Consider the following 13,360-nt stretch of genomic DNA (forward strand, 5'->3'; position numbering starts at 1 on the left):
TGGGGGCACTGGGATCCAGGGAGCTACTGGGGGCACTGGGATCCAGGGGGCTGCTGGGGGAATTGGGATCTGGAGAGCTACTGGGGGCACTGGGATCCGGGGGCTACTGGGGGCACTGGGATCCAGGGGGCTACTGGTGACACTGGGATCCCGAGGCTACTGGGGACACTGGGATCCAGGGGCTACTGGTGACACTGGGATCCAGGGGCTACTGGGGGCACTGGGATCCGGGGAGCCGCGCGGACACACCCCCATGGGCGCCTTTAGGACCCGGCGGGGCCCCAGGGGGCGTGGCCAGCGGAGGGGGCGCGGCCTAAGGGGATCCGTTTGAAAGCCGCCGGGAGGGGCGCCCTGCTATTGGGCGGGAGGTGCTGCCGAGGCCACGCCCCCCAGGAGGCCACGCCCCCGACACCGCCCAGGTACTTCCGCCTCCTTTATCATTAAATTACAGATTCCCGCCCCTCAAAATGCCCCTTTTTCCCCTCAAAAGCAACGTAAAATCGCGCTTTTCCCCCCCAAAACCCCGCTTTTTTTGGTCTCCAACCAAAAAACTTGTAACAGTAAAAACAGCTGGTTTTATTAGAAAAAAATTTCTCAGAAAACACTATTTATATATTACAAACCCCCCCCTTTTCCCCCTCCCCCACATTTTCCTCTTTGGGGGAAAAAAACCAACCCCAAAATCCCAAAACTAACATTTTTTCCTCCTCGGGAAACCATGATTTTTAACAAATCCTCAGAAAGCCTGATTTTTCCCCTCAAAACCCCTTTTTTCCCCTTAAAACCCACTGCAAACCTCTTTTTCTTTTGTCAAATATCTTCCCCTCACTTTTTAACTCAGAACCCCGCATTTTCTACCAAATCCTCCTTTTTTTCATCATTTTCCTCCTCAGAACCGTCTACTTCCCACCCCACAATCTCCTCAGAACCCCCTATTTTTCCATCAAAACAATTTGAGGGGAAAAGTGGAGAAAATAAGCAAAAAACTCATTTATTCCCCCCCAAAATAAGAGGGGGTGTGTGGGGGGGTGTTGAGCAACACAGGTTTTCCTCAAAAAACCTCACTTTTTACTCAATCTCCCTGTTTTTTTCCCTCAGCTCCCTCCCTGCTTTCTAGCAAAAAAATCCTTTTTTCCTCAAAAAACCGCGTTTTTTCCCTCAAAAAAAATCACTTTTCCTCTCAGACCCCCCCCAAAACACCCTTTGCTCAACCCCCTTTTTCCTCATAAAAAGCACCTTTTTTCTTTTTTTGCCCCAATTCTCCATTTTTCGCTTCAGAACCTTTCGATTTTAGGAAAAATAGGGGTTTTTTCCCTCAAAATCCCCCCCTTTTACCTCAAAAGCCACTTTTCACCCCCCTCCCCCAGCACAGCGGGGCCCGGCGGCTCCGAGGACCTTCAGTCCTGCTTTTCCTTCACTCAGGATCGGGGTGCCGGGACCCAAGGGATTGGGGTGCTGGGACCCAAGGGATTGGGGTGCTGGGACCCAAGGGATTGGGGTGCCGGGACCCAAGGGATCGGGGGGCCGGGGCCCAAGGGATCGGGGTGCCGGGACCCAAGGGATCGGGGTGCCGGGGCCCAAGGGATCGGGGTGCCGGGACCCAAGGGATTGGGGTGCCGGGACCCAAGGGATCGGGGGGCCGGGGCCCAAGGGATCGGGGTGCCGGGACCCAAGGGATTGGGGTGCCGGGACCCAAGGGATCAGGGTGGTGGGACCCAAGGGATTGGGGTGCTGGGACCCAAGGGATCGGGGTGCCGGGGCCCAAGGGATCGGGGTGCTGGGACCCAAGGGATCGGGGTGCTGGGGCCCAAGGGATCGGGGTGCCGGGGCCCAAGGGATTGGGGTGCTGGGACCCAAGGGATCGGGGTGCTGGGACCCAAGAGATTGGGGTGCCGGGACCCAAGGGATCAGGGTGCTGGGACCCAAGAGATTGGGGTGCCGGGACCCAAGGGATCGGGGTGCCGGGGCCCAAGGGATTGGGGTGCCCTGGCATCAAGGGATCGGGGTGCTGGGACCCAAGGGATTGGGGTGCTGGGACCCAAGGGATCGGGGTGCTGGGACCCAAGGGATTGGGGTGCTGGGACCCAAGGGATCAGGGTGCTGGGACCCAAGAGATTGGGGTGCCGGGACCCAAGGGATCGGGGTGCCGGGGCCCAAGGGATTGGGGTGCCCTGGCATCAAGGGATTGGGGTGCCGGGACCCAAGGGATCGGGGTGCCGGGACCCAAGGGATCGGGGTGCTGGGACCCAAGGGATCGGGGTGCCGGGACCCAAGGGATTGGGGTGCTGGGACCCAAGGGATCGGGGTGCCGGGACCCAAGGGATTGGGGTGCCCTGGCATCAAGGGATCGGGGTGCCGGGACCCAAGGGATTGGGGTGCTGGGACCCAAGGGATCGGGGTGCCGGGACCCAAGGGATCAGGGTGCTGGGACCCAAGGGATTGGGGTGCCGGGACCCAAGGGATCGGGGTGCCGGGACCCAAGGGATTGGGGTGCCCTGGCATCAAGGGATCGGGGTGCCGGGGCCCAAGGGATTGGGGTGCCCTGGCATCAAGGGATCGGGGTGCCGGGACCCAAGGGATTGGGGTGCTGGGACCCAAGGGATCGGGGTGCCGGGACCCAAGGGATCAGGGTGCTGGGACCCAAGGGATTGGGGTGCCGGGACCCAAGGGATCGGGGTGCCGGGACCCAAGGGATTGGGGTGCCCTGGCATCAAGGGATCGGGGTGCAGGGACCCAAGGGATTGGGGTGCTGGGACCCAAGGGATTGGGGTGCTAGGGCCCAAGGGATCGGGGCGCTGGGGCCCAAGGGATCGGGGTGCTGGGACCCAAGGGATCGGGGTGCCCTGGCATCAAGGGATCGGGGTGCCGGGGCCCAACGGATTGGGGTGCCCTGGCATCAAGGGATCGGGGGGCCGGGACCCAAGGGATCAGGGTGCCCTGGTGTCAAGGGATTGGGGTGCCCTGGCATCAAGGGATTGGGGTGCCGGGGCCCAACGGATTGGGGTGCCCTGGCATCAAGGGATCGGGGGGCCGGGACCCAAGGGATTGGGGTGCTGGGACCCAAGGGATCGGGGGGCCGGGGCCCAAGGGATTGGGGTGCCCTGGCGTCAAGGGATTGGGGTGCCCTGGCATCAAGGGATCGGGGGGCCAGGGCCCAAGGGATCGGGGTGCCCTGGTGTCAAGGGATTGGGGTGCTCGGGATCAGGGTGGTGGGACCCCAAAAGATTGGGGTGCCAGGGGTCAGGGTGCTCAGGTCCTAAGGGATTGGGGTGCCCAGGATTGGGGTGCCTGGCTCCTGAGGGTTTGGGGTGCCCGGGATCGGGGTGTCTGGGCCCCAAGAGATCGGGGTGCCCAGGATTGGGGTGCCTGGCTCCTGAGGGTTTGGGGTGCCCAGGACTGGGGTGCCTGCGTCCTGAGGGTTTGGGGTGCCCAGGATTGGGGTGCCTGGGCTCCGAGGGACAGGGGTGCCCAGGATTGGGGTGCCTGGGCCCTGAGAAATTAGGGTGCCAAGGATGGGGATGCCTGAAACCGGGGTGCTGAGGTTTGGGGTGTCGGGGCCCCGAGTGACAGGGGTGTCCCAACACCCAGAGATCAAGTCACCGAGACATGGGGAGAAAGGGGGTGGGGGTCAACCTGGAACCGGGGGACCCCAAAAGCCGGCTGCCCTCATGCACTTGCCCGGGGTTTTGGGGGGCAGGGGGGTGCGGGTTGGGGTCCCTCCCAGTGCCGCCGGCGTTAGGCGTTGTGTTTCTGCCTCTTCCAGAAGCGTTTGACGTCGGGGTGCCCGCCGGGGGTCACCACCATCAGCCGCCGCCCGGGGTTCTCGAACACCAGCACCCCCAAAGCCCGCGCGTGGTCCCGCAGCACCTCGAAATCCACCTGCGACAGGAACTGGTTGTACAGCACCCCTGGGGGGGGTGGGGGGGTGGGTGTCAGTGAGGTTTGGGGACACCCACCCCCTCCGGGGACTGTCACCTCCCGCCGGGGACCCGCCGTCACCTTGCGGGGGGCCCCTGGGGTGGCTGCCTTCTCCTTGGGGGTCTGTCACCCCCCTCAGACACCCCGCCCATGCCTGTCACCACCCTCAGGGACCCCCCCAGGCTGTCACCCCTCCTCAGGGACCCACCAGGGCTGTCCCCTCCCCTCAGGGACCCCCCCAGGGCTGTCACCCTCCTCAGGGACTGTCACCTCCCCTCAGGGAACCCCCACCAGGGACTGTCACCCCCACTCAGGGACCCCCCCAGGGCTGTCCCCTCCCCTCAGGGACCCCCCCAGGGCTGTCACCCCCCCCGAGGGACTGTCACTTCCCCTCAGGGACCCACCCAGGGCTGTCATCCCCACCTTGGGGACATCAGGGACACCTTTGGGACCCTCACAACTGCCACCTCCCCTTCGGTGTCCCCTCCCAGAGCTGCCACGTCCCCCCCCCCCTTGGGGACACCCTAGAGGACACCCATTCCCCCCCGGGGGGACCCCCCTAAAAACCTTGGGGACACCCCAGAGATGTCACCTCCCACCCTGGGGACACCCCGGAGACCCCAGGGGACGCCGTGGGGTGTCCCCCACCCCCACCCCGGCCCCTCACCCTCGGAGAAGCGCAGCCGGTCCCGCTCCAGCTCCCACAGCCGGATCTGGTCGGTGATGGTGGGGGGCAGCACCGGGCTCTGGGGGTGCAAATCATTGGGGACCCCCGGTTTGGGGACACCCACCCCCACCCCCAAACCCCACCGAGGTAGGGGGAGACACCCAGGTGTTGGGGACCCCCCCCCCACCCCAAACCTCCCAGGGAACCCTGGTGTCCGGGCACCCACCTGCTTGGCCATGACGGGGTGCGCCCGGGTGCGGAGGAAGTGGATGATCTGGGGAGGGGGGGATGTTAGTGGGGGGCACCCCAATATCCCCCTACATCCTCATGGGGGACACCAATATCCCTGGGGGCACCCCCACACCCCGCAGAACCACCTGGGGGACCCCCAACACCCCCAAGGGCACCCCAAAATCCCTCTCTGAGATACCCCCAGTGTCCCCAGCAACTCTTCGGGCATCCCAGTAGCCCCCAGGGGGACCCCGATACCCCCCCGGGAGGCACCCCAAGGTCCCCAGCACCCCCAGGGGGACCCCAATACCCCCCTGGGAGGCAACCCAAGGTCCCCAGCACCCCCAGTGTGACCCCAATACCCCACCTGGGAGGCACCCCAAGGTCCCCAGCACCCCCAGGGTGACCCCAATACCCCCCTGGGAGGCACCCCAAGGTCCCCAGCACCCCCAGGGGCACCCCAATCTCCCCAACACCCCCAGGGGGACGCCAATACCCCTCTTGGAGGCACCCCAATGTCCCCCAATACACCCAGGGGGACCCCAATACCCCCCAGGAGCCACCCTGATGTCCCCAGCACCCCCAGGGGCACCCCAATACCCCCCCGGGAGGCACCCCAAGGTCCCCAGCACCTTCTAGGGCATCCCAGTACCCCCCTGGGAGGCACCCCAAGGTCCCCAGCACCTTCTAGGGCACCCCAATACTCCCCTGGGAGGCACCCCGATGTCCCCAGCACCCCCAGAGGCACCCCAATACTCCCCTGGGAGGCACCCCGACGTCCCCAGCACGTTCTAGGGCACCCCAATACCCCCTTGGGAGGCACTCCAGGGTCCCCAGCACCCCCAGGGGTACCCCAATAACCCCCCGGGAGGCACTCCGATGTCCCCAGCACCCCCAGGGGCTCCCCAATACCCCCCTGGGAGGCACCCCGACGTCCCCAGCACTCCTAGGGGCACCCCAATACCCCCCCGGGAGGCACCCCGATGTCCCCAGCACCTCCAGGGGCACCCCAATCTCCCCAGCACCCCCAGAGGCACCCCAATACCCCCCCGGGAGGCACCCCGATGTCCCCAGCACCCCCAGGGGCACCCCAATACCCCCCTGGGAGGCACTCCAGGGTCCCCAGCACCCCCAGGGGCACCCCAATACCCCCCCGGGAGGTGCCCCGATGTCACCAGCACCCCCAGGGGCTCCCCAATACCCCCCTGGGAGGCACCCCGAGGTCCCCAGCACCCCCAGGGGCTCCCCAATACCCCACTGGGAGCACCCCGATGTCCCCAGCACCCCCAGGGGCACCCCAATACTCCCCTGGGAGGCACCCCGACATCCCCAGCACCTTCTAGGGCACCCCAATACCCCCCTGGGAGGCACTCCAGGGTCCCCAGCACCCCCAGGGGCACCCCAATACCCCCCTGGGAGGCACCCCAAGGTCCCCAGCACCCCCAGGGGCTCCCCAATACCCCCCCGGGAGGCACCCCGATGTCCCCAGCACCCCCAGGGGCTCCCCAATACCCCCCCGGGAGGCACCCCGATGTCCCCAGCACCCCCAGGGGCTCCCCAATACCCCCCTGGGAGGCACCCCAAGGTCCCCAGCACCCCCAGGGGCTCCCCAATACCCCCCCGGGAGGCACCCCGATGTCCCCAGCACCCCCAGGGGCACCCCAATACCCCCCCGGGAGGCACCCCGATGTCCCCAGCACCCCCAGCACCCCAATACCCCCCTGGGAGGCACCCCGATGTCCCCAGCACCCCCAGGGGCTCCCCAATACCCCCCTGGGAGGCACCCCGATGTCCCCAGCACCTTCTAGGTCCCCAGCACCCCCTTGGGAGGCACTCCAGGGTCCCCAGCACCCCCAGGGGCACCCCAATACCCCCCTGGGAGGCACCCCGATCTCCCCAGCACCCCTAGGGGCTCCCCAATACCCCCCCGGGAGGCACCCCAAGGTCCCCAGCACCCCCAGGGGCACCCCAATACCCCCCGGGAGGCACCCCGATGTCCCCAGCACCCCCAGGGGCACCCCAATACCCCCCTGGGAGGCACCCCGATGTCCCCAGCACCCCCAGGGGTCCCCGATGTCCGTGTGTCCCCACCTGGTCGGCGGTGATGCCGTTGGCGATGGCCGCCTGCACGCTGTCCCTTGTCACCTGGGCCACCACCAGGTTGGGGAAGCGATAGAGGAGCTCGGAGAAGAGGGCGATGAGGGCGATCTGCAGCTCCGAGTCTGAGGGGCCGGACGGACAGACGGACACGCCGGGGGACGCGGGGACACGGTGGGCAAGGGGACACGGGGCGCAGGGTGACCCGGGAAGGAGGGGGACAGGAGAGACGGGGGGAGGCAGAGGTGAAGAATCGGGGACACCAAGGGATGTGGGGGACAGACGGGACGAGGGACAGATGGACGGGGGGAAGGGGACGGACGGACACCTGCGTCCTCTGTGTCACCCCCCTGGGGACAGGGGAGGGGAGGGGTCCCACCTGTGTAGGCGTAGATGCGGTAGTTGGTCTCGACGAGGATGAAGCCGTGAGCGTCGGGCTCGGGGGGGGTCCCCGACGTCCCCGAGGCCAGCGCGATGGCCAGGCGGGTGGGGTAGAAGCGGCGGGATTTGCGCTACGGGGGACGGACGGACACGGGGACAGACAGACGGACGTGACACGGCCAGGGTGGGGACAAGGAGGTGACGCCGACGGTGCCGAGGAATCAAGGACGCGGCCGCGGCGATGGGGACAAGCCCCAACCCCTTCGGGGGTCCTGTCACCCCCCCCCCCCGTCCCCCTCCCTGTGTGTCCCTCTTGCCCCCGCGTCACCCCCCTGCGTCACCCGCTGTCACCCCCCGGTGTCACCCCACGTCCCCCCCCCGTGTCACCGTGTCCCCTCGTGTCACCTTTCTCTGGAAGACGAGCCCGAACTCGCGCAGGTGCTGCAGGAAGGTGAGCAGGGACTCGCTCATGCCCTCCACCGAGTAATCCTGGGGACAGGGGCTCCCAGTTACCCCCCAGTAACCCCCAGTAACCCCCCAGTAACCCCTAACGCCCCCCAGCCCTCCACCGAGTAATCCTGGGGACAGGGGCTCCCAGTTACCCCCCAGTAACCCCCAGTAACCCCTAACGCCCCCCAGCCCGCCACCGAGTCATCCTGGGGACAGGGGCTCCCACTTACCCCCCAGTAACCCCCAGTAACCCCCCAGTAACCCCTAACGCCTCCCAGCCCTCCACCGAGTAATCCTGGGGACAGGGGCTCCCAGTTACCCCCCAGTAACCCCCCAGTAACCCCTAACACCCCCCAGCCCTCCACCGAGTAATCCTGGGGACAGGGGCTCCCAGTTACCCCCCAGTAACCCCCAGTAACCCCCAGTAACCCCTAACGCCCCCCAGCCCTCCACCGAGTAATCCTGGGGACAGGGGCTCCCAGTTACCCCCCAGTAACCCCCAGTAACCCCCAGTAACCCCTAACGCCCCCCAGCCCTCCACCGAGTAATCCTGGGGACAGGGGCTCCCAGTTACCCCCCAGTAACCCCCAGTAACCCCTAACGCCCCCCAGCCCTCCACCGAGTAATCCTGGGGACAGGGGCTCCCAGTTACCCCCCAGTAACCCCCAGTAACCCCTAACGCCCCCCAGCCCTCCACCGAGTAATCCTGGGGACAGGGGCTCCCAGTTACCCCCCAGTAACCCCCAGTAACCCCCCAGTAACCCCTAACGCCCCCCAGCCCCCCACCGAGTAATCCTGGGGACAGGGGCTCCCAGTTACACCAGTAACCCCCAGTTACCCCCCAGTAACCCCCAGTAACCCCCCAGTAACCCCTAACGCCCCCCATCCCCCCCCGAGTCATCCTGGGGACAGGGGCTCCCAGTTACCCCCCAGTAACCCCCAGTAACCCCTAACGCCCCCCAGCCCCCCCCCCCCCGAGTAATCCTGGGGACAGGGGCTCCCAGTTACACCCAGTAACCCCCAGTTCCCCCTCCCAGTAAACCCCCTGCCCTCCCCAGAACAATCTAAGCGTGTCGTTGGGTGGTGGGGTGTCACCTTCCCAGAAACCTGGGTGCCCCCCAACTCCCACAGGCCCCCCCCCAGCGGGGGTGGGGGGCCCCCCTCGATCCCTGGGTCCCCCCAAATCCCATAGCCCCCACCAGGGGCTGTGGGGGGCCTCCCCTGACACATGGGTCCCCCCCAGGCTGGGTTGGGCCCCCCCCCAGATGCCGGGGACCCCCCTGGCCCCCACAGCCCCCCCGCAGGGGGTGGGGGGCCCCCCCAGATGTCGGGGTACCCCACCTTGCCGAGGGTGGAGAAGCTGAGCTGGAAGAGGAAGGAGAGAATCTCCACCAGATCCATGCCCCGAGCCTGAAAAGGAGGGAGGGTGGGGGGTGAGAGGTTTGGGGGGACACTGGGGGATGGTTTGGGGGGGTCCCCGGTTTTGGGGGACCCCCTGGTTTAGGGGGACCCCCCCCATCTCACCTCAGCCCCCCGCAGGTACTGGAGGACGAAGTACCAGAGCTGGGCGGGGGTGTCGAGCAGGAGGAACTGGAATCCGGCCGAGGTGATGCACGGTGCTTCCCCCCCCTCGCTGTGTGGGTGCACCCCCAAAATGAGGGGGGGGCCCCCCCAAACCCCAAAGGGTGTCCCCAAGCCAGTGGGGGACCCCAAAACCAGCCACGCGCCCCTGCCCCGAGCCACCCGCCTCTGCAGGGATTCTCTGATCCTGCCCTGAGCGCGTCGGGGGACCCCCCGAATCCCACCTGGGGTCCCCCAAAGGTCACCCCAAATCCTTTCCTGGGACCCCAATACCCCCAGGGCCCCCCGATTCTTCCCAAGGCACCCCAAACCCACCCTGTGGACCCCCAAAATCCCTGCCTGGGACCCCCATACCCTATAGAATCCCCCCAGTGATCCCTCTTGGTCTCCTCATTCACACCTGAACCCCAAAAATCACCCCCCCGGCCTCCCCCCAATCCTTCCCAGGGACCCCCGAGTCCTCCAGGACACCCCAAAATTCCCTTCGTGGCTCCCCAGACTCCTGGGGACTCCCCCCAAACCTCTTCCCCAGGCTCTCAAACCTCCTGAGACCCCCCTAAAACCATCTCTTTCCCCCCCCCAATCCATTCCTGGGCCTCCCCTGCCCCCCCACATTTCCTTCTTGGACCCCCCTAAACCTTCCAGCACCCCCAAAACCTCCAGCCCCCCCCAAATCCCTCCATAACCCCCCCCAACCCTTCTCCAAGCTGTCAACTTTCCTGAGACCCCCCCCCAAAATCCTCCCTTGCCCCTCCCAAATCCATTCTGGGCTTCCCTTGCCCCCCGAATTTCCTCCTTGGGCCCCCCAAAATCCCTCCAGCCCCCCCCACCCCTCCAGGTCCCCCCAAAACCCCTCATGTGCCCCCAAATCCCCCCATGGCCCCCGCCAACCCTTCCCCAGGCTCTCAACCCTCCTGAGACCCCACCTAAAATCCTCCCTTGCCCCCCCCCCAATCCACTCTTGGGCCTCCTCTGCCCCCCCAAGTTCCTCCTTGGGCCCCCCCAAATTCCTCCAGAGCCCCCCCAAATCCCCCCACTCCCCTTCCCCAGGCTCTCAACCCTCCTGAGACCCCCCCCCAAAACCCCCTTCCTTGCCCCCCACCCCCTACCCAGATCCATTCCTGGGTATTCTCTGCTCCCTTAAATTCCCCCTAGGTGCCCCAAAATTCTTCTAGGTCCCCCCAAAATCCTTCTGGGCCCCCCCAAAATCCCCCCAGTTCCCCCCCCCACCTCTTCATGAGCCCAGCTTGAATGAGGAGCTGGGCCAGATCCTGACTCACGGCCGCGCTGGGGGACCCCACCATAAAATGGAGAATCACCTAAAATCGAGGGGGGGGGGGCAGTGGATATCTGGGTCCTCGAGGACCCCCTGGATATGGGGGTACCCCGAGACCCCCCCAAACCCCCACCCCAGACTCACCTCCCAGCGTTCCTCGGCGTACTTGTCCAGCGCCGGCACGTCGCGGGCGTGCTTGTCTGGCCCCAGCTGGCTCGTGTCGTCCGACCAAGCCTTGCCCCTGCGCGCCGGCCCTTTAAATCAGCCCCCCAATAACCCCCCCCGCGCCCCCGGGACCCCCCAAAACCTCAGTACCCCCCTAAACCCCCTCGTTACCCCGGGTTCCCCTCGTTACCCCACAGCACCCCCATCACCCCCCCACTTCGTGACCCCAGTACCCCCCATTACACCATGGCACCCCAAATTATCCGCCACTACACCCCTGCTTACACCCCCCATTACCCCCATGTCACCCCAAATTACCCTCTCCTACCCCCCATCACCCCAAATGACCCTTTCCTACCCCCGTCACCCCAAATGACCCCCACTTAACCCTGTGTCACCCCGAATTACTGCCTCCCACCCCTTGTCACCCCAATTTACCCCCTCCCACCCCCTTCTCACCCCAAATACCCCCTCCCACCCCCGTGTCACCCCAGTTTATCCCCTCCCACCCCCCGTCACCCCAAGTTACCCCCTCCTGCCCCGTGTCACCCCAAATCACCCCCCCACCCCATATAACCCCAAATTACCCCCGTCACCCCAAATTACCCCCAATACACACCTGTCACCCCAATTTACCCCCTCCCACCCCGCGTCACCCCAAGTTACCCCCCCCATCACCTCAAATTACGTCCCCTACCCCCCCGTCACCCCCGTGTCCCCCCCCCGCGCCCCCCCCCCACTCACCCCCCCAGCAGGGCGACCCGCAGGTTCTGACGGAAATTGGGGTGCAGGGTGACCCCCGGCAGCCCCCCCGGCAGGGTGTGGGGGTGCCACAGCCGCAGCGCCAGCAGCACCTCCTGGCTCTCCGCCTGTTCCCTGCGCCCACCCGGGGTGGGGAGGGGTCCCGCTTAGCCCATCACCCCCCCCCCCCCACCCACCCAGGGACCCCCGGGGACTCCCCTGCACCCCGAGGGATCCCTGCGGTCCCCCCCTCCCCAAAATCCAAGAGGGACCCTCCTGCAGTCACTGGGATCCCTGGGGACCCACAGGGACCCCCCTCCCAGCACCGTCAGGGACCCCTCAGAGCAGGGACCCCCCCAGAGCCTCCCCCAGCAACCTCAGGGACCCCTCCAGCACCCTCAGGGATCCCCCAGAGCCTCCCCCAGCACCCTCAGGGACCCCTCCAGTACCCTCAGGGACCCCCCAGCACCCTCAGGGACCCCTCAGCACCCTCAGGGACCCCTCAGCACCCTCAGAGACCACCCAGAGCCTCCCCCAGCACCCACAGGGACCCCCCAGAGCCTCCCCCAGCACCCTATGGGACCCCTCAGCACCCTCAGAGACCACCCAGAGCCTCCCCCAGCACCCACAGGGACCCCCCAGAGCCTCCCCCAGCACCCTATGGGGCCCCTCAGGGACCACTCTAGTATGCTCAGGGACCCCCCAGCACCCCCAGAGCCTCCCCCAGCACCCTCAGGGACCCCTCCAGCACATACAGGGACCCCTGGGGACTCCCCAGCACCGCCAGGGACCCCTCCAGTACCCTCAGGGACCCCCCAGAGCCTCCCCCAGCGCCCCCAGGACCCCCCAGCACCCACTTGCTGTACTCCTTCTTCACCCAGAGGGCGACGGCGGCCTGGGGCACCGGCTGCTCCAGGAACAGCATCCGCATCACCCCCGCCTGCGCCAGCCCCGGCAGCTCCCTGGGGGCACCCCAAAGGCACCCCGTCACCCGTGGGTGCCCCTCACCCACCCCCAAAGGCACCCCGTCACCCGTGGGTGCCTGCTCACACACCCCAAAAATCACCCCCACCCCAAAGTCACCCCCGTCACCCGTGGGTGCTCCTCATGCCCCCCCCAAAATCACCCCTGTCACCCGTGAGTGCCCCTCATCCACCCCCCAAAAAACACCCCCCCCGTCACCCGTGGGTGCCCCTCACGCACCCCCAAAATCACCCCTGTCACCCGTGAGTGCCCCTCATCCACCCCCCAAAAAACACCGCCCCCGTCACCCGTGGGTGCTCCTCACCCACCCCCAAAATCACCCCTGTCACCCGTGGGTGCTCCTCACCCACCCCCAAAAATCAATCCACAGTCACGCGTGGGTACCCCTCACCCCCACCCCGAAAATCACCCCCCTGTCACCCGTGGGTGCCCCTCACCCCCACCCCCCAAAATCACCCCTGTCACCCGTGGGTGCCTGCTCACGCACCCCAAAAATCACCCCTGTCACCCATGGGTGCCCCTCACCCACCCCCCAAAATCAATCCCCAGTCACCCGTGGGTGCCTCTCACCCCCACCCCCAAAATCACCCCTGTCACCCATGGGTGCTCCTCACCCAACCCCAAAATCACCCCTGTCACCCGTGGGTGCCCCTCACGCACCCCCAAAATCACCCCTGTCACCCATGGGTGCCCCTCACCCACCCCCCAAAATCAATCCCCAGTCACCCGTGGGTGCCTCTCACCCCCACCCCCAAAATCACCCCCCTGGTTACCCGTGGGTGCCCCTCACCCAACCCAAAAATCACCCCCGGTCACCCATGGGTGCCTCTCACCCCCACCCTAAAAAACACCCCCTACGGTCACCCATG

The 13,360-nt window shown here is 66.4% G+C and overlaps 1 protein-coding gene across 1 annotated transcript; it reads right to left on the reverse strand.

The window, feature by feature from the left end:
- Positions 1 to 552: 552 nt before the first annotated feature.
- On the reverse strand, positions 553 to 12,481 carry LOC135317623 (general transcription factor IIH subunit 4-like). Its single transcript, XM_064474022.1, has 12 exons — positions 12,365 to 12,481; positions 11,511 to 11,642; positions 10,746 to 10,842; positions 10,556 to 10,644; positions 9,269 to 9,377; positions 9,086 to 9,154; positions 7,700 to 7,783; positions 7,293 to 7,425; positions 6,908 to 7,038; positions 4,812 to 4,859; positions 4,586 to 4,664; positions 553 to 3,908 (listed from the first exon to the last, which is right to left on the reverse strand). The coding sequence occupies exons 1-12, from the start codon at positions 12,436 to 12,438 to the stop codon at positions 3,736 to 3,738; spliced, it is 1,218 nt and encodes a 405-aa protein (XP_064330092.1). The 5' UTR covers positions 12,439 to 12,481; the 3' UTR covers positions 553 to 3,735.
- Between the last annotated feature and the right edge of the window lie 879 nt (positions 12,482 to 13,360).

This window comes from Phalacrocorax carbo, chromosome 26, assembly GCF_963921805.1.
Source record: "Phalacrocorax carbo chromosome 26, bPhaCar2.1, whole genome shotgun sequence".
NCBI classification, from domain to species: Eukaryota; Metazoa; Chordata; class Aves; order Suliformes; family Phalacrocoracidae; genus Phalacrocorax; species Phalacrocorax carbo.

Coding starts and splice junctions, on each gene's coding strand:
- LOC135317623 (XM_064474022.1), bottom strand. CDS start 12,438: ATGCGGATGCTGTTCCTGGAGCAGCCGGTGCCCCAGGCCGCCGTCGCC. Junction 11,643..12,364: donor GTGAAGAAGGAGTACAGCAA/GTGGGTGCTGGG, acceptor GGGTGGGCGCAG/GGAACAGGCGGAGAGCCAGG. Junction 9,378..10,555: donor CAAGCTGGGCTCATGAAGAG/GTGGGGGGGGGA, acceptor GCACCCACACAG/CGAGGGGGGGGAAGCACCGT.